The following is a 20186-nucleotide window of genomic DNA, read 5'->3' as shown; positions in this document are numbered from 1 at the left end:
ATTAAAAACATCGCAAGACTGTTCGAAATGAAGCTTGTTGAAAAAAAAAAATCATTCTGGATAAGTATGAGTCCTAATTGCGTTCGTCGACATTGCTTTCAGTCAGGTTTTCCACATTCCTTCCCATACATTTTGTCCGTAAAAGGTCAAATTATTCGTAACGATTGCGGATCATTTCCCCATTAACTAAATTCCGGCCTAAGTCCCTTCACCATCAAATCACAACTAAACTAATTATCGATATAGTCGAAGAACAAATAAAGTCTTCTACTCAGGGTCAATAATTATCACATATCCTGTAAGCTGTAATCAACACAAAATTCCTACCGAAACTTATCGAACCAGAAACATGGAAACCTTTTATTTAAAACATTAAATTCAAATAAAGAGAAAACTTTTTTTTCTTCTTCTGTATCTCCACATTATCTACATACAAAAACAACATTTTAGTACACAAATCACGAACTTACTTTTATTTTCATCTCTTCAACATCAAATCGAAAAGACCCATCGTAATAACGTTAAGCACACAGTCTCTAACTAACGCATACAGAATTCGGTGAATCCCAAACGAAAAAAAAAGAGAAACATTATTTGCAGTTCACATGACGCATTTATTATGCAGGACACGCACTCTATTCATCAAAAACACAGAGCACAAGATACAACTACAGGACGAATGTGGCACGGTGTATAGGCAGGCATACCCTCAAATTGTTATGTATAAAAAAAATGAACAAGCAAATAGATAGGTACCGCACATATATAGAAACGCTGTCTGCCTCCGTTAAAATCAACATCTTTCGGTATTAAATTGTACACTGAAGAGAAATGTTTGTGAAAGATATTTTTGAGGTGCAAGCAAATTCTCGTAAATATACGGAAAAAGGACGTAAATTTTCTAAAGTACATCGATATGAGATATTCGTTCCACAATGCGACATTTACTTCCACCATAAATAGTTAGCTTTATTGTGTAACATGGGCACGACACTGTTTGATCCATATCCTCTCTCTTTTTTACTTTAGTGACTTTTTTTGGGTTTTTTTCAATTCATTGGCAGTTTTATTTAATGGTACTGCTGACAATAGGGAATAAAATGAGCTTAATATTCAGCTCACATTTTAAACTTAAATTGTAATTGATAACGGAATGAGTGACAAATTGCTGTAAAAATTCTTTATACATTTGTCTCGGATTTGTTGGTTTCAAAAGTTGTTTTTACTGCTGCTGAATTTCGCGTATTTTTTTTACAAATTTCTTTTTTCTGTTGTAATGCTAAACTTCACATAATATGTTTTTGATAAAAGCTTTGTTAATGAACATCTTCATTAACAGAACCGTATCTCTTATAAAAGAAGCTAGTTAAAACAATGAAACAAAAACCAAAGACTTCTTTGCTTCTATCAGAAAAGTTTTTAGGATTTTTTTTCTGCAAAAGAAACTGTAAATCACTCTTACCGTTTTAAGTCATAAAATGAAAAAAGAAGAAGAAAGAAATGAAGCAAATTTTTAGTTATCTTAATGAGTCTTTTATCATGTCTACTCGTTGGAGTTTAAGAAGTTATAATATTTTATGAAGGTAAATTCTTCATGCGCTCCAAACATGCGACTTGAGATTGGGTTTGACCTCTAGTCTAAGATAGAATTTTAAAATATTTAAAACACTTGTCAAAATGAACGTTTGGACAGAGGTGCATACAGCCAAGGACAGTCAAAAAAGTGTATTTTTATGATTTTCGTGTTTATCGATTTTAGCTGTTTTAACAATTACAATTACAATGGCAAAAGAGCTGAAATCGATGAAACACGTATAGAATAAAAATGCACTTTTTTGACTTTCCCAGGCTGTAATATATATTATTCTAATTCCAATAAATTTTCTCTAGAACAGAAGACGCCACATTAAATTAAGGTAGATGCTGTTGGCATCCCCGTGCCAATAGTATAAGTATATAGTCTCGAAAGGACGCAAAAGACGAATAACACGCCAAAGTGGATACGAAAATTTTCGTTGACAATTCAAAGAAGCTGTTCAAATTGTGACTCTGTAATTCTTTTTTCAGTGCTCTTTTTGGTGTCGAAGTTAAAAAATCGTGTGTTATGACGAATGTTTTCAGTCATAAACTCATTCTTGTCACGTTATGTAAAACAAAAATCAAACTGTTTTTCGTGGCATTTTGTAAAAGGAGGCATAAACACTTACTTATCACCGGGGCGCTAATAGCCATTTTATACTATTGGCACCGGGTGCCAACAGTCACTTCCTAAAATTAACGACATTCTTCAACATATTAGACCGAGAGCCGACATCAGTATCTCATAACACCGACATTATAATGTCATACTCTACCTAGAACGAAAAATGTTTGTACTGCCACTTATGGGTTTGAGTGATAGTGGACTCCTAACGAGGAAATGTCAAGTATACATGCCATTATGGCTATTTTGTGTATCGAATGACAATATTTACCATCATTGTGCTTTGAAATTCATTTGTTTCGGCTCAGAAACTTGATATCCTTCAGAGGTTTTCGACGCTGGTAAATTCAACTTTTGATAGATAAAATCTCAATTGTTAGGTGTATTCACGTCAGTGTTTATCAGTGCTGATAAATTAACTCGTCGATAAACAGTGAAAAAACCAGCCTCGCGGCTATTATAAATTTACAATTTTGATCGCTCGCTGGCGTGAAAAAACATACAACTAATAAGTTGCCTCGATGCATTTTATATCAAGGCTCTGAGCTTTGGGGAAATTACGAAGATCATCATTCTATCAGATACGCAGGAAAACACCTTTTCCATACAGAGAAATTCACCAAAAAAGAATCTGTATGAAGGGTGGAGGGGTGAATTTTTAATATTGAAAGTAGTATATCATGATCAGCGTGACCTCCCCAAAGTTGACAGCCTTTATTTTTTTATAGCTTTCTTTACGGGAATTGAGCTAATGAAAAAAAAAGTTCTTTTTCTTTGTTAAGTTGGCATGGTGTTTCCAAACTGTTTTTGCTTTATTGTTCTAATTATTTGGCCATTCATCTAAAAAAAGGTTTAGGTTTCTTTTGTTATATTTGGGATAGAGTTTTTATGATGTTATCCTTCGTCAGGACATAAATATTTTGAAACCATAAAACCGTTACGGTAGATCATGCCACTTCTGTTTGTTTGTTTTGGACGAATGCAAAAATAAAATTATCTTGTTTATTCGTCTATTACGTCTTGGTGCATAACTTTGAAATCGTCAAAATAAACATTTTGCATAGAGAGGCATTCTCTCCTACTTTATACTTGTCGGTGCAAGACAAAACCATGATCCCAAAAAAACCATTCAAAAATTAAACTTCTCTTCTATGAATCGCAATATAGTTGAATTTATTTTAAACGAATAAAAGCAAACACGACAATGAAACCAAGAATTTTCTATTTTTTTCAAGCAGAATTTTTACGATGAGATATTTGATGATGTTCTACACAGAGAAAAAAGTCAGATTAAATGTTTAATCTTTGGAAAGATTACGAACATTTTAAATTTTTCTAAAGATTTCATTTCAATCTTTTTTCAAAGATTACAAAAATTAAATCTTTCGATAGATTACGTTTCGGATTAAAATGGCTAAAATTGATAGTAGCAGTGAGAAGTGAAGTTAAATATAGAAAATTTTGCCAAGAATTTTTTTTTTTCAAAAGACGTTGTTATGGTACCAAGAGTTTATGATTAGAATCTAGTAGATGGTAGATGTGTAATTTTTTGTCATATGTTAGCGATACTAAAAACCACAGCACAGAAATATTTGAGACTTTTTTTTTGCTTTTCTTTAGGAATATTAATTTTTGAGTCGAAAATCGTTGAAAAATTAAATAAATTCTTCCATGCAAATTGGTCTGTTATACTTCTTAGTCAATTGTACAATTAAATATGGGGCGCAAAATATCGTTTTATTATAATATTTTCCTACTTTTCAATACTTTTGCCAGGCTCAACTTCCTTATCGTTGCTTATCCAGATTTATGAAATACAATAAGCATTTATTGAATAATTAAAAAACAAATGAAGAAAAAAAATGTTGCCTTCGATTAGGATTTGAACTCGTTTACTATGATGGTTACCTCAGTCGCTACAAAGGTTTCGTTCAGAAGATTATTTTTTAATCTTTGAAAGATTAAAATCTCCGTAACAACGGTTCGAAATTAAATCTTGCCAAGATTAAGAACCCAATAGCTCAGTGGTAAAGTACAGGACTGGAGATACGGAGGTACCGAGGTGAAAGAGTTCAAATCCTGATCAAAGTAAGTAAAAAAAAAACATTTAATTTCAACTAAACAAATAAAATTCTCAATTTCAGAATAAATAAAACAAGTAAATCTGACTCAATATTCAAATAAATTTTGGAAAAAAAAATTTAATTTCAAAATAAAAAAAATTAAATCTCTTGCAAGATTTCGATCTAATCCATCGAAAGATTATTTTCGAAAGATTAAATGCAAGTAATCTTTCGAAAAATTAGATTTCAATCCAAAAATAAATTTGGTCCTATATGTAATCCGAAAAAGATTTAAATCTAATCCAGGATTTCTCTCTGTGTACGAAATTTAAATTCCTATTGTATCTGACTGTTGCCGCAGTCGGTCGGATTTTTGTTAATTATACACGATTATTTAATAATTTCAAAATTGGTAAAACGTTAATTTGATTTTTATTAATGAACATTTTCATTTATGCTCAATAATAATATGTATAATAATTAAAATGTTAAAACAAATAAAAGTTTCGAAGCAAAATTGGTCTGAAATTTATTTATTTTTTAATTCCAGTAAAGAAAAATAATGAAAAACATGATATTATGCGTGGCAAATTAAAAAATAATAATATTTGTAATCACGTAATTTGCTTCGCTTTTAATCGTAAATAAGATAGATATATCGACTAACTGCTAAAAAAAACCAGGAGCATCAATGAAATACACATTTATTATTAGTTCAATGATTTACTCGAAATTTTAATTTGAAAATTTTGGACATTATTCGCAATATTTTTATGAACGCAATCGGAAACAATTGTAGATTACAATACGAAGCTTTACACACACTGTGTGACCAAGGTAATTTTATTTGGACGTTACGTTAATCGCCTTTTTTTTAGAGTAATACAGCAAAAAAGTATGGTACTTTTCGCTGCACTTTATTATTGTACTAAAATTTCGTTTAGAATCGTACGAGGAAACGTACCAAAATTTTACCGATGTCTTCCCCAGTGATCGGCGTAAACTCCCGATATAAGATGTTTGTGTGTACGTACGGTTTGTATGTTAATGTATTGCTATAGAGTAAAATGAATTCTTCTAGAGATGGAATTGAATTTACCAGAAACATTTTGCATTTCTCTACTAATTGCAATAGATTGAACCACGGAATGAACTCTATCAAAGCAAAGACCATTGTTTCAGCCTCGAAAAAATGTGTATCGATGTGTATCGCGGTTGGAATATGCCCATCTCTCATCAGTTGATTTCGATAATCATATAACTTAGTGACATATTTCTGGCCAAGACATTCTTTAAATCGATTTTTCACCATGCAGCCATGATGGCTCATTTTTGGCCAAATGAAGAAAAATGTAGATCTGGTTGTGGTCTGCATTTTTCTCCATTTGACCAAAAGTGAGCCATCATGGCTTCATGCTGAAAAAAAAACGATTTAAAGAATGTCTTGGCCAGAAATATGACATTAAGTTTTATGGACAGTAACGAATGGTTGAAGAATTGGTACAAGCTTGTCTTAAATCTGAAAACTATGATGAAACGACGTAACTCGGTAATAAGTCGTGAAATCGTGAATTTAATGCTAAGACTGAGACGTCTTAGTTGAATTTGCTATTTTAACTCATGTAAACTTTCAAATTCGTCTGATTATTTGTCCTTCGCATCCATTCCATCCATCCCTCTTTATCCAATTTTCAGGATTCCATAAAATCTCTTGGCGAACGGGAGGTTCCGAGCCTACGCTGAAATCGTAGCCTACATTTCTGCGTTTCGAAATTTTTGATCGCTGATATCTTTTTACGAGAGCCCTTTTTGAAAAATGTACGACCACATTTTCGAGTAAAAATATGTCAGCTTTGAATAAAAAATAAAATTGTCTGTGAAAGTTCCATGTGCTTTGAGAAAAGTGTACATTTGATGCAAATTCGGGGCATCGGTACAGTTTTCTCAAAGCACATGGAACTTTCACAGACAATTTTATTTTTTATTCAAAGCTGCCATATTTTTACTCGAAAATGTGGTCGTACATTTTTCAAAAAGGGCTCTCGTAAAGAGATATCAGCGATCAAAAATTTCGAAACGCAGAAATGTAGGCTACAATTTCAGCGTAGGCTCGGAACCTCTTAAAGCACTTGACAACTTAGATTCACTGACGGTACCCAAATTGATCTTAATTTCTTGAAGGCAATAACTCCAGTAATAAAACTAAAAGCAACTCATGAATATTCCTAAAAAAATGACAATAAGTACTAATCACTGTCTCACAACATCATTTGACCCTATCCATGGATTATTTTAGTTCCTCATCTACATTCAGTCAGACAGGTGTAAACAAACATTTACTGAAAAATAGAAAAAACAAAAATCGTCGATTATCGATCCAATACCGACTTGTTTTTTTGCGTTCATATTGGATTTTATTAGCGTTTAAAAAATGCTTTCACAAGAATTTCGAACGAATTTTTACTTAAAAAGTATCCAATTTCTTACATCATCTTGCTGGTAATTGCATTATTCTTTCCGTTCTATATATCTGAGATATCTGACATATTTTATTGATAAACCAATTTCGAAGCATTCAATGGATATTACGTAAAACAACTACAAAGTTTGATGGGAAAATCTCGCACAAAGAAATCATAAAAAAAAAATATTTTATTATAGCAAGTACAGTATTGTGTAGCTTATAGTTGAATACTCCATTCGCATGTTACGTTTAAAAAGTTCATGTTACACAAAGATCCCTCTGGAGAAGAGCGGAATAAATAAAGTAAAGAAAAACATCCAGAGAAATATCTAATGAACTGTACAAACATTTGATATGACCAAACATCTAAGCTTATGTGCAACATAAAAGAACACAGACAGTATGTTTTACGATGGAATGACGACAGACACACAAAGCACTTTGTTTTTTCAATATTTTCTAATGCTCAATATACTCGCATTGTACCACAGAGTGGAACGAATGTTTTCGAAAAGATTTCACTCTGTGTGTAATACCTATCATAATGCCACGAAATCCCCTCACATGTCTGAAAATAAACCATTTTTCCAGACATAATTATTATTATTTTCAGAGATGATGGAAAGTAATTTATTTTAATTGGAAATGAAAGAAAAAGGAGTCATTGTTTGAGTTAACGAGTCAAGTGCATCCGAATGCACATACAGTTAAAACAATATGGGATGAAAAAACCAGATGCCGGAATGACCTCAGTCTCAATTCAAAAACGGTTCGGGTTTCTGTTCGTATATGATTTGTACTTTATGCATAAAATTCAGTAATTTATTCGAAAACTTGAACTGTACATCATTCAATTAATCATATTCACACACGAAATTAAAAATAAAAATTCATTAAAAGCAAACAAAACGGAAGGGTCCAATTAAACTTGAATAAAAATGTTTAATGGGTCAGAATAAGACCAGTGCGTCGTCGTCATTACATTATGTAAGCAAGTCAACAGAAATATCCAATGGAAATAATCATACGATCTAGGAGAAGTCGTCAATTACAAAGGAAGAATGTACATCATCATTCCTGCCCAATATATTTACACAGACACATTGTCGATACTTATTTGAAATGTTTCATTTTCTGTTTAACTTGGCAGAACAAATTGTTCAAACGAGAGTTCTAGCAGAACGTAATCAGAACTTTAGTTCCTTGATAATGTACGAGTTTTGTTGAAGTATTTACATGATTTTTGCTTGCATCATATATACACCTCAGCCATAAACGAATAACCTGACAACGCACTGTTCTGTACATGCTCCAAATTTCAAAATTAATATTTTATTTCATGAAGTTTTTACTGTAACAGTAATATCGTATTTCATGAGTATAATAAAAGATTGAACTTTTGTCATGCTTAATGTTGATTCAACTGTTTACTAATTCATTGAAGAAGTTCATGAGAGACAACATTTAATGACTCAATTGGACAGATGACAAGTTTAAGTGGATGTCCAATTCTTCTAGAAGGGTTGACCCCGGGGATCTTTACTCTACTTAACGTTCAATTCAAATAAGTCCATCCGAAATGCCGAAAATCAAAATTACACTTCAGAGTACCCAGGAGTACTGCAGTGCCAATTTATCGACTTTTTTATGGCATTGTAAATTGTAATAAAATTCATATAATGAATATGGATTTGTGCGATGTTCTATTATCATCTACGTTACTTGCACGCTGGTATATTATATAAAACTTTCTTGTTAAAACGTAAAAATTCTATAGGGGACGTATAGGTAGGTAGTGATTGAAAACCTATTCATATGCATTTTAAAAAAGTTGAGTGGAAATTTCTTTTTTTTTACTCGATACTTAACACAATGAGAAATTGATGGAGAGAATCATTAAAAAATTCCAATAAAAAGTTGGAAAACCTCAGCGCTTGTTATGTCAAACTTTCATTTCAATATGATCCTTGAATGCACGACAATTATTTCCGAATTTCAGATAAATTCCAAGCTAATGCATATACTGCATACTAGTTCCATACTGACGTAACAGTTCTTAAAGTTTCAATTGAAAGTTACCAGACAGAAAACTGTGAATCTCGCGAGAGATTCCTTAAATGTTTTTTTAAACATTTCAATTTATCTCGAGTGGAACATTATTTGACATGGAAAGTTGTTTTCGTGTTCAACTACAGCAACTAACTACAAAGTAAAAAAAAGTTGAGCAAAATGGGATTCATTTATGAAACTACCAACTATTTCTTTGAGGAATTCATGAATATGAATGTGAGCGTACCAAATCTTAACAGCCGGTTTATCTGATATTACAAGCATCGACAAAAAACTAGCGACATACTCCGGAGCATGCAGCAAAATGTTATGTTTAAACAAATGAAGTAAAAGATTTCACCTGAATCTATTCAAAACTTAAATGTAAACAGATTCGATAATTGCACCGTGTATCCTTACCGTGTGTAAAATAGTGTTGTAGGACGTGCTACATAAACTAAAATGTGTAACCTATATCGTCCAACTACATGCCATATAGGTGGAAAGTATGTCTCTCATTTGCACCTATTGCTCACGGAAAAAGACAGGAAAGAAATTTGTAATTCAGTACAATTTCCTTAATGAACCATTCAAGGATTCTTACCGGTTTTAATGGTTACATCAAGTCTCGCTTGCAACGAACTGATGTTGAATATACATGGGGATGATGTTGAATGTCAATTCAAAATTACGACATGCCACCGGACTTTTATCTCGCACTTTATTTCGTAATGACTCTCTTACAGTTAAAGTAACACGAAGTGAAATTGTATGATACATTGATAAATTGTACGTACAAAAATATGTCATTGAAAGGAGCTCGTTCATGATATTTAACCGCTAAAAGTCAGTACTTCGTTTGAAGAAATTACAGTCTTTCCATTTTAATCCTCCCATTAAAAAAAATAGGAATCTTTAGAATGGGACACTCGTTTTACGATTGAACGTGATACAACCTTGGAGCAATAAAACGAAATTCAGAGTTATCTGAATTCTCGGCATTTCTCAAGAATATTAACGAATGAAACACAGCACGAACAACAGCATGAACTTCATGATGACATAAAAAAAATGTTTTTGAATAATTTCTTTCGGATGTTATTTAACCTTATACACCAACTAATTGAACGTAAAGGTATACATGCCATTATCGTAATATTACCTCGTCATAACATCTTTTAACTTTTCACATTAGACAAAAAGTTGAAGTTAAACTAAAAAAAAGAAGAAGAATGAAAGAAAGGAAGATTCGATGTTTTCTCACGAAACTAAAGTCACGTTTGGTTGGTTCAACATTACCATACAGTTGTATGTACACTACAACACATTGAATATTATACAAGGCTTACGACAATAAAGAAAACACAAAAAAACGGAATATTCTTTCGTTATTTCGTGAAAATTTTTAAAACATCATGTCAGTATGAGGTAACATTGCCGGCATAAACTCTTCCGAAAGGTTAAAAATGAAACATTTTTCTTCATCGAAATTCCTTTTATTATGTAAAGAATAGAGAGAAAATATTCACAAAAATTGCTATCGCATCATTTTACAACATAAATTTGAGGTTTTTTCCATCTTTTGTTGTGACCTCGAAAGTATACTTTACATTACAATATCAAGCCGTATTATGCATCATTAACGTGCTACTTTCGGTGTGTTCTGAATTTTATGCAACCTATCTAAAAATACCGACGACCCGAGTCGCATAACACAGAAAATTAAAAATTTGATTGGATCAACAGCGACGACGGCAGAAATGTACAAACACATTTTAGATTTAAAAATAAAAAAAATGAATGCTTCCAAGATCTGGTATGTTTGCATCAGTTAAAAAAAACTCTAAAGGGTAAAGGTGACGCAAGTCCTTGTGTCTTCATTTACAAAATAAATATTGGTAGTGATCAACGAACTTCAAGCAAAAGTGGTACTCTAAATAGGGTACTGAAACTTTAAACTGTAAGAGTGGGGATAAAATTTCATACAAAAAATACTCTATTTGACAGCTGTCATAAATAGCACTTTTGCTTGAAGTGCGTTGGATACATTGAGCGTCTGAACTAAAAAATTTTACTCCAAAAGAAATTGATCATTCGACTCCTCTCTTATAATTTTCTTAGAAGTGGTGAAGTTTCCTCAACATCCCCCACTTGTACTGCAATTTTTTTGGCGTAAATTTTCTTTGGCGTAAATTTTCTTTGGCGTAAATTTTCTTTGGCGTAAATTTTCTTTGGCAAGAGGAGAAGTCAAAAAGTTGCTTTAGTCATGATGGGACGAAAATTAATTGCATCTATGTAACTTAGAGTGGTTAAGACTTTATACAAACAAATTGATTAAGTGCTTTGAAATGCAAATACCAGTACCAGTAATCTAAACGAGAAATCTGGACGTTTCGATTTAATTAAAATCTCCGAAATTAAACATGAAACCAATAAGTAGCAACTCAATCAAAACGATTTTACCGTGCTGCCGAAAACCGAATCAAATTTCTTTTTAATCAATTCACACTCTGATTGAAATTCTGTTAAAACGTTGTGATTCCAGATTGAAATATTGCTAGAGAGAAATCACTTTTCGCAATTCCGGTCCATAATCATCACCTTTCCATGCATCCATTTAATGTCGTTTTGAAGGTATTTATTTCACTGTATTCCCGGACACAGCGTAATATGAACTTTTTTTCGCACGCAGTGCGTTATAAACTTTTTTTTCGCACGCAGTGCGATATCAACTTTTTTTCGCACGCTAAAGAACCTATTACCTTCAACGAAGGCTAAATTTTTATAAATAAAAATCTTGCATTGACCAGAAATCGAACCCCCGACACCAAAAGGTTTTTGAGCACAAAGCAGCGACTTTAGCCATTCGGCTATAGAGTCACACAATTATACCGAACGTATTGTTGAAGCGTATATACTAAGCATTGACTACTCGATTTCATTCAACGCGTCTCTTTACATCACATTGCAATGTGTATTATAATGCAGCCTTCTTGATCGTTCAAATGAATTTCTGTATACACAAGAATTTTAGAACAAAATGTAGGACATGTTTTGCATTGGAAAGGTGATTATGGCCCGAAATTGCGAAAAACGTTGTATCTACCACGGTAGGTATGCCGGTATTTTTTCGCACACGACGTCTTGTCGACCTCGGCTTCGCCTCGGGTCGACAATCGACATCTAGTGCGAAAAAATACCTTCATACCTTACCTACCTTGGTAGATAAATAACTATTATGTTAGAAACATTCTGAATCGCTTCTTCACAGAAAATAAGCTTATGATGTGATTGCAATTAAAGCCGATCAAGATAGTGTACCAATTAAACGTTGAATTTATTTATCTATTTTATCGACGAACACAACGTTATACGTAGCATACTCAATGAACTTTTGTAGAATTCTAATTAAATCTGTACTCATCGCCTCAAGTTTCTATTTATTTACAGCGATAGAAAATGTGCGGACTTGCTAATTGGATAAATGCCAAAAGATTTACCATAATTTATTATTGAAAATCCAAATATTTTGAAAGAATTCAAAAATCAAACAGAAAACTTCCTACATATTTAACGGCGCACCGGCGCACGTTAACACAATTGAAACGTTTAATAGAGTCACATTTATATAAGATTCGGCGTTCGTTTGGCAAATAAAATTATTCAATTGCACTGATACTATGTGGAAGATAAACCGAAATGAGGGCGACAATTCTAATGTTATGTATGTGCAGTGTATTCTCGCCGCATGTAACTTTTGGTAATGTGGCCATTCGTATAGATAGATACATGTAATAAAGCCATTAAATACCGATAGGTATGTACTTGGGCAATTATTGAAGCAATTAAGAGGTCATTATCGTTAATTAAATTCGAAAAGTGGATGTGTGCAATGTGCATATATGCGGCTATGACTTTGTAGAAAATGTGAGTGTAAAGCAGTGAATGGGCATGAAGAAGATCACTCGAGATTGTACACGTTGAAATTTATAATGTCGTTTGTTGACCGTCTCGGTTGTCACTGGTAAGAAAACATTGTCGTATTAATCGATGCAGTCGAATAGAATGTCAAGCCAAGCAAAAAGCAAGAGTATTCGATTAAACTCTGCATATCGACAATGTTTGTCTTTCATGTTACGTGGTTCATGTGCACCACCGAGTTATAGCACAACTTGCATTAGATCCACAACCATCATGAGAAGAAGTGTAGAAGTAAGGTCCAACAGATGTGCATTATACACGGAACTCCGACAAAACAACGAAACTTAATACCGCCACCAATGAGCAACGAGTGTACCCAACTGCAAAACCGAATTCGATATTCTAATTAATTTTGAACAAAGAAAACGTACATCGAACACGTGCAAGATATGAGAAAATTATTAATATTAATGTTACGACTACGATAAACATAATTATAAAATGTTGTTGTAGTGGAACGGGAACGGTCTACACATCGCATATCTGGTGGTAATACGCTGCCGAGCGATAGTTTCGTTTTTTGTTGTTGTTGTTGGGAAAATTGAAATTATAACAGCAGCAGCGTTCTTGTATACAGCAGAACTAACCGAATTTCGGTTTTATATAGAGATTTACTCGCTGAGATTAAGATTTTAATAAATAGTTATGATGGTATTAAGTGGTATGCATAAGGAAAATATTTTGATAAAATAAGAATATTGTTCGGAAATAAAGTTTGTGTAATAAATTCGCAACGCTCCGTCTATAAAAAGGCAATTAAAACAGCCATCGCACTGATTTATTTGCTCACATAAATTTGGGAAGCTTCTAAGCGTGTGATCGGGATTATTATCTTGTAGTTCATTAGGCACTAATTTATACGTTTTTGCTGTGCAGTTCCCCAATTATTGTTATGATATCAATCTCCAGATCTCTTCACTTAGTCCATATATTTGACACATATTTCCAAGAGTCCATGTACATGAGAGAGGCAGAGATTTTGATTAATTATTGGTATTTGATACACTGATTTTGAAAGTAAAAACAATGTAAAATACGCTTCTTAGGTCTATGAGACATGAATTTTTCCAATTTTTTCACTCAAAAATGTGTCTGTTGCAAAGTAAAACGTAAAAAATTGAATTTCTTTACTTCACGGGTGGTCCTGGAGTAATTTTTAATCGAACAGGGTGACCAGAAGGATTTGGTACATAGTAAAAAATACCAAAAAGTGAAAGAAAAGTCCGAATTGGGGCATGGAAATAATGTTTTAACAGCGCAAGCGAGCAAATAGTAATTTTCTGCCCACCGCTGAAACTTCGGAAGTCTCCTCTTGCAACAACACCCTCGAAATGCCATTTTTTTCCTCATTGAACAAATAACTACTTCCTCCCGGTAACCAAAAACCTAAAACTGACCTCCCGATGTATACGTTTCCCTTACAGCGAAGTTTCTATCTCCCGAGGCCGAGGCGTAAGAGTCATATCGCCAAGACTTCAGCCGATTGGGGACCAAGCGGTCTCCGATTTTAATGAGTGATAGATCGTTGGATTCGACTTTCAATTTTAGGAAACATGTATCTTTCAATTTTTCCAAAAAAAAAATTTTTTTGTCAAAAGCTCTCAAAAGTAAAGACATGTCAGAGGGTACCGAAAACAGTTTTTCGACAATAACTCACGAAAAAATTCTTTTAAATTGTTGTAATGTTGTACGAATGTCGGCCTTGGAAAGACCTACAGGTAGAGTATACGCACTGCTTGGTGCGAGTACATCCATGAGAGTTATGACTAAAATATAGTGAATGTTCGGAGAGTCCGGATTCTCTGCAGCTTCGTTGTTCATCCACTATATTTTTAGTAAATAGCCTCAATACAACTTACACACACACTCCTCCCGAGGATTGTTTAGTCCCGGATTTTTAGTGCATATGCTCTACCTGTAGGTCTTTCCAAGGCCGACATTTGTACAACATTACAACGATTTAAAATAATTTTTCTTGAGTTATTGCCGAAAAACTGTTTTCGGTACTCTCTGACATGTCTTTACTTTTGAGCTCTTTTCACAGAATCCCTACAACACGTTCCCAGCTATAATATTACTCAGCAAAGAACAATAGTGAATTTTCCATCGTTTCTCATTATTATGATAAATGGAACAACACAAACACATTTTCTACCAGCAATAATCAGAGTTTCATATTAATCTTATCAGTAAATTACGAACCCTCGTTATCTGAATTTTATCTACAAATAAGTCAGATATCGTGAAACGTTTCTTGATGTCGAAATACGAAAACAAACTACACTGGCAACAACGTAACAAAACAGGTGAGAATCAAAAACATGAAGCAATCCCAACAAAAAACTTTTATTAATGTCGAAACCAGTAACAGTCGCGAAATAACAAAAGAAGTAAGTCGCGTACTTCAAAAAATAAATTGCTTGCCTTCGGATTATAGAGCGCAAATAGACAATAAACATCTCTGAAACAGAGAGTATCATCCAAAACTGATTGCTACTCGATTGAATACAATGCACAATAGTGTTTACACTGCCTCACGAGCATATTTGCATAAACATCGTAAATTTAAATTTTATTTGAATTAATTACAAGTAAATTGGATTCAGTGTTGGCGCTGGCTGGATGTTTTATTAAAAGGAACACAAAAACGGAGTCACATGCAATCGGTGTAACGTTATACGTGCACATAATAAGGACGAGAGAATTTCAGACAAAGTGCCGGTGTATACACACGGTGTGTATTGTTAGCCAATGCAAACACTTGCTGTGTTGTATTCACTCGTTTTTCTCTCTAGTTGGACCCTTTTGACTGTTATTTTAGAATGAAAACAAATTAATGGCGATCGCATTGTGTGCGGTTTTAGTATACATTTCAAATTAATATTCAAAGGTGTTAGCCTGTTGTTGTGTGCAATTTTTTTTATCTACTTAACGGTAAATTGAATGAGATTTTAGATTATAATCGTTGGAACAAGTAAGTAACAAAAAAGCTACAAAATTCAGATGGGATGATTATCAGATGATGATGGTGCTATTAAATCCGTGTACCGTTGCATCATCGGGAAATAATCCTTTCCAGTTGCACTGTTTTCATAATGTTAAGTACTGCTTTTATGCTATGGAATATATTGAAATTTCAATGAGATTCGATTGCGTCGATTGTGCAAAATCCTTCTCTTTTACATTTTTTTTAAACGTTACCTAGCAAAGGGAAAAATGATTTTGCCATGATAACCTCTGATCAAAACATTGCATTCGAAAACGGAAACAATTCGAGTAGCGCAATTTACGCTGCGTTAAGCCTTATCAATATTCAGTTCCACAAATACGGCCAACAATTTTCGATATAAATAGAGATAATGGATATGCAGTTCTAGTGCAGTATTAATACTCTGAAAATAATACAAATGCAATGTTTCGGACCTATGCTCAATGGGCTTATAAAAAGGAGAGCAAAAATCGGTAATTGATATTATTGTAACCAACCAATGTTATGCCAAAAAAAAAGCTTTTGTACATCACTGGTATCACCGTAACTAATACTTTAGTATTATTTCGATGTCAAAAAGAATTGAAAATTCAGATTTTATTTGAAGTTTTCTCTTTTCGTCTATATAACCGAAACTTTTTCATCAAATATTCAACAAACAAAGCTCGGAATAAATAGGTCGAATGTTTCCTCTCGTTCGTCATTTCTGAATCCCGGTGATTTTGTTCCGCCATATGATAAATGAGTCAAAAACTAACTTTTCAATTAAGATCTTCTAATCTAACTTTGGTTTCTTGCTACTACTATATTCTTCTCTTAGTCATACACGATACCAGACGATGAACTTCAACTAAAGTGAATGAGTTTCCATTTATGCGGAACTAATATAATATTCACATAACTTTCGCACACACGATATATCTGATTCGATGTTTTTATTTTATGATTCAATTAACAGAAACAATGTAAAATAAAGAGTTGGAGTGGGTGTGAATCAATTAATTTTTGAGCATAAAATTAAATGAATCATTTTATGTTGTGTTTGGAGAAGTTTTATGTTCAACACTTGTTATCGAGCTGCACAATTTAGAATGTACAAAGTATAATGGTAGAGCGGTTAAATATACTTTAGATGAGAGAATAATGCGGACGAGAATTCATATTTTTTTTAGGCAATTTTTGGTTCATCAATACAAATTGGCAGTTAATTGCAAATCATGGGGCAAAGTATTTAGGCTGTTGTCTCACGTCGTGTTCGATTACATCGAATCCATTTTATAAAACGTAACGGTATTACCTTTCAGTAAATTCGTTTACGGTTAAATGCTATAATTTACGGTCAAGCTGTCGCTCAGAAAATTAAATATGGGAAACTTTCAGACGATCGATTCACTTTGTGTTAATTAACTTGCATTAAAAATTGCAACAACTGGGACGAGACCATCAAATTGAGACTTATCAACCAATTCTAGTTAATTAAAAATAAATTCTTTAAAATTGTGTGGAGAGTGGAGAATTCTTTATGGAAGTTTTTCTTCACATTTTTTCATAGACAAGTCACATCATACTTTTAGTAATAGAAAACTAATGAAAAAAAAAAAACTTTTCACGCCATACGGTGTCACTAAAAGTATCACACCCTTGTTATGATGAGAACACTAATGTAATGTCTTTAAGATATTTCGAGAGAAAAAAAAACTTTTACAAATTGACGTAGGCTTCGTCATGTAAATGAAACTGTAAGCGACAGCTTGAATGAAAGATGCACAGAAAATACCGCGCGAGCACATTGTTAAAGACATTTTAATTTGACGAGAAATTAAAAACAGATCACAAATGGATGGATTTCATCGCCATAATATATCATCACGAAGACAAACAATATTTTTATGATTATGGCGGCTATATTTTAGAGAGGATTTTTCTTTGGAACTAGAGATATTTAATATATCGATTTCATTATTTCCTGTAGGGATCATTTTAGGTAACAAAAAAAAAACCTTTATACCCATCACAGCCGGCATTCGAATTATAAACAGACAAGAATAAAAATCGTTTTAATGAAATTCTCAGGTGTAAACGCTGATCATGTTTTTTCAACATTCACTTTTGTTTCATAGTCGCTATAAATGTGTGTGTGTCAATTAAACTTATGGAACAATATAAAGACGATTGTCGGTTTGAAACATTTGTGTCAAAATTAATACTATAACAAGAACCTAGATAAATTACTGGAATACCGAATGCGATAAATATTTGTAAGCGTTCTCCTAAACACAGTTAAAATTATAATGAAAAATTTAATCACCTTTAATAAGACCACAAGCAATAACCAGGAATATTAATCCAATGTGTTGTTTCGCCATTTCAATCACAATAAATGCTCTGTATTTTTTTATATAGAGGTGGGGTCCAAACAAGTCACTCAGTACTTAGTTTCTGTGATTCAATTGTTTCACTCCAATTTTTCATTCATTGAATTCCGATTCTTTAACACAAAAATCTCAATTCTGAGCACAATGGAATTCTGCGATTATTTCCTTTCTCAACGAAAAGACCACGAATTTCTGTTGGATAATTATTAGAAATAAAAAAAAATATTCTTCAGACTTAGTCACATACACACGTCACAGGTGTATATATGATTGATAAAATACACACTCGGAAAAAGTTAATCCACTCACACACAACTTGTTTGTAAGACCTGACGCACGTTACGATCACTTTTTCACAACTGACCACCGTCTCATTCCGCTACATTCGTGTAGCCGCACATCAAAAATTCTAATACATGAATAACGACACGAATAAAACGAAAATGTGTGTATACCAAACAGCGCGGTTAATCAACAGAATATTCGAACACAAATTCAAATTTAACGATTCTCGTACAGACTCTGATACAATAATTGTAATGGCAATTCGTATACCGACTGCTTGCGACTGTAGACAACCATTGACTGATACGACGGAGTGTTGAAGCAACTGAACAAGTTGAACACTTAACCGTTCGATGTATGAATGTGTTGATGCAATGTTTGCTGCTGAACAAAGTATGGCTTCGGGTGAGTGGTTTGTTACAAACATGTTTGTTGATTTTGTTAGTTCTATTTCTCCTTACGTACGGAGAAGTGAGTTCATTTTTACAATATAATATTTCAGTGGATATAGGAGTGAACGAAAAGGGGGAATGTGAGTCATGGCTGTTTTGTTACAAGTAAGATGCATAGCAAAGAGCTATATGTCTCTATATCATTTTATGTGGATAGATGAATGAAAATCTAAATCGAACATTGATGTTTTCTCGTTGCTTTGGGTGTTGATATTTTGACTGAATTTTGCAAACAAGTGGTTCATTGTTTATATTAGGTGGTTCGTTGTTTATTTTCGGTTCACCACTGAGAAATGGAGATGAGGTGAATTGCTGTCAAATGTAGAAAGACGCTTTCGCTTTTAAGTTTACGTAGAGGGTGATGAAAATATGAAAAATTTCTGGGAAACAAATTTGGAAAATTGATCTCGACCTTTCATTCGAAACGATTCTAATTTAACATTTCCTCACCCACTCGTACAAGCCCACTGATTATGGCTTCATATGAGTTTATATACAAGCACCCAGTGGTAATGATAAAGTCTACCAGCTGGTAGAACAGCTGAAGCACATTTAAGAAACAGATTCGGTTGACATTAACTGTGCTCGAGCCGAAAGAAAGAGCTATAATGCCTCGTGGCAAAATCTCCAGACAATTACGTAAGAAATGAAATGAAATGAAAATTATCGCAAGTGTCAACGTTATGTAATGGATTTTATTGCCTATCCATCAGAAATACTGTTGTTACATGTACATTTCCCTCCCGCGGAAAGCTGTCGTTACATGTGGGTGTGGGAACTTTTTTATTGCATCACAAGTGAAGGAAGATTTATATGAAAATTCATTACATACCAGCAGATTTTCATTACTTATCAGCAAAAATCACATGAAATATTCCTTAGGTACTTATAGCACTGAAATTGAAACAATGACTCGCGATGTTGTTTAAGTTTCGATACCACAAACTTTGTGACTTGAATTAAGTGGACACCAATAAATGCAAATTCATCAAAAAAAATTCGAGAAAAGTAAAATAAAAACACAAAGAGGGATTCTTTTGTATTTCGACTGACCGCCATCGGCGCTATTTATTCCGGGACTTTTTTTTATACATGCCTAGATTGACCTTGGTGCCTAGGCCCCAAAACCAGTCTCAGATATTTTTGAACTTCCATACTTGGCTTGTAGTAAGTGGGCAAAAGACGAAAAATGGGGTTTCGTAGTTCGGATTTCATTTCCGTAAGTTGGCGAGGACACGGGCGTGTATGGGCTCGTTGGAAAGCTGATGTCGAGTACTACCGGTCAGATATTAACTTCAAAAAATTTGATAATAAACGGCCGAAAA

General features: G+C 33.3%; 1 protein-coding gene across 9 annotated transcripts in view; it reads right to left on the bottom strand.

Annotated features, from left to right (window-relative positions):
- Nucleotides 1-18711, bottom strand: part of LOC119078058 (fasciclin-2) — an 86391-nt gene extending 67680 nt beyond the window's left edge. For 4 of the 9 annotated variants that reach the window (XM_037185487.1, XM_037185488.1, XM_037185490.1 and 1 more), the window contains exon 1: nt 18058-18711. In XM_037185487.1, coding sequence (XP_037041382.1) covers nt 18058-18115 — 58 coding nt within the window. In that variant the 5' untranslated portion in view covers nt 18116-18711. The remainder of the gene's footprint in view (nt 1-18057) is intronic. The other 5 variants (XM_037185486.1, XM_037185489.1, XM_037185492.1 and 2 more) reach the window with 2 other exon arrangements.
- Nucleotides 18712-20186: the final 1475 nt, after the last annotated feature.

This window comes from Bradysia coprophila, unplaced genomic scaffold (assembly GCF_014529535.1).
Source record: "Bradysia coprophila strain Holo2 unplaced genomic scaffold, BU_Bcop_v1 contig_24, whole genome shotgun sequence".
Taxonomy (NCBI): domain Eukaryota; kingdom Metazoa; phylum Arthropoda; class Insecta; order Diptera; family Sciaridae; genus Bradysia; species Bradysia coprophila.
The sequence above is the reverse complement of the archived record's forward strand: the minus strand, read 5'-3'. Positions and strand labels throughout refer to the sequence as shown.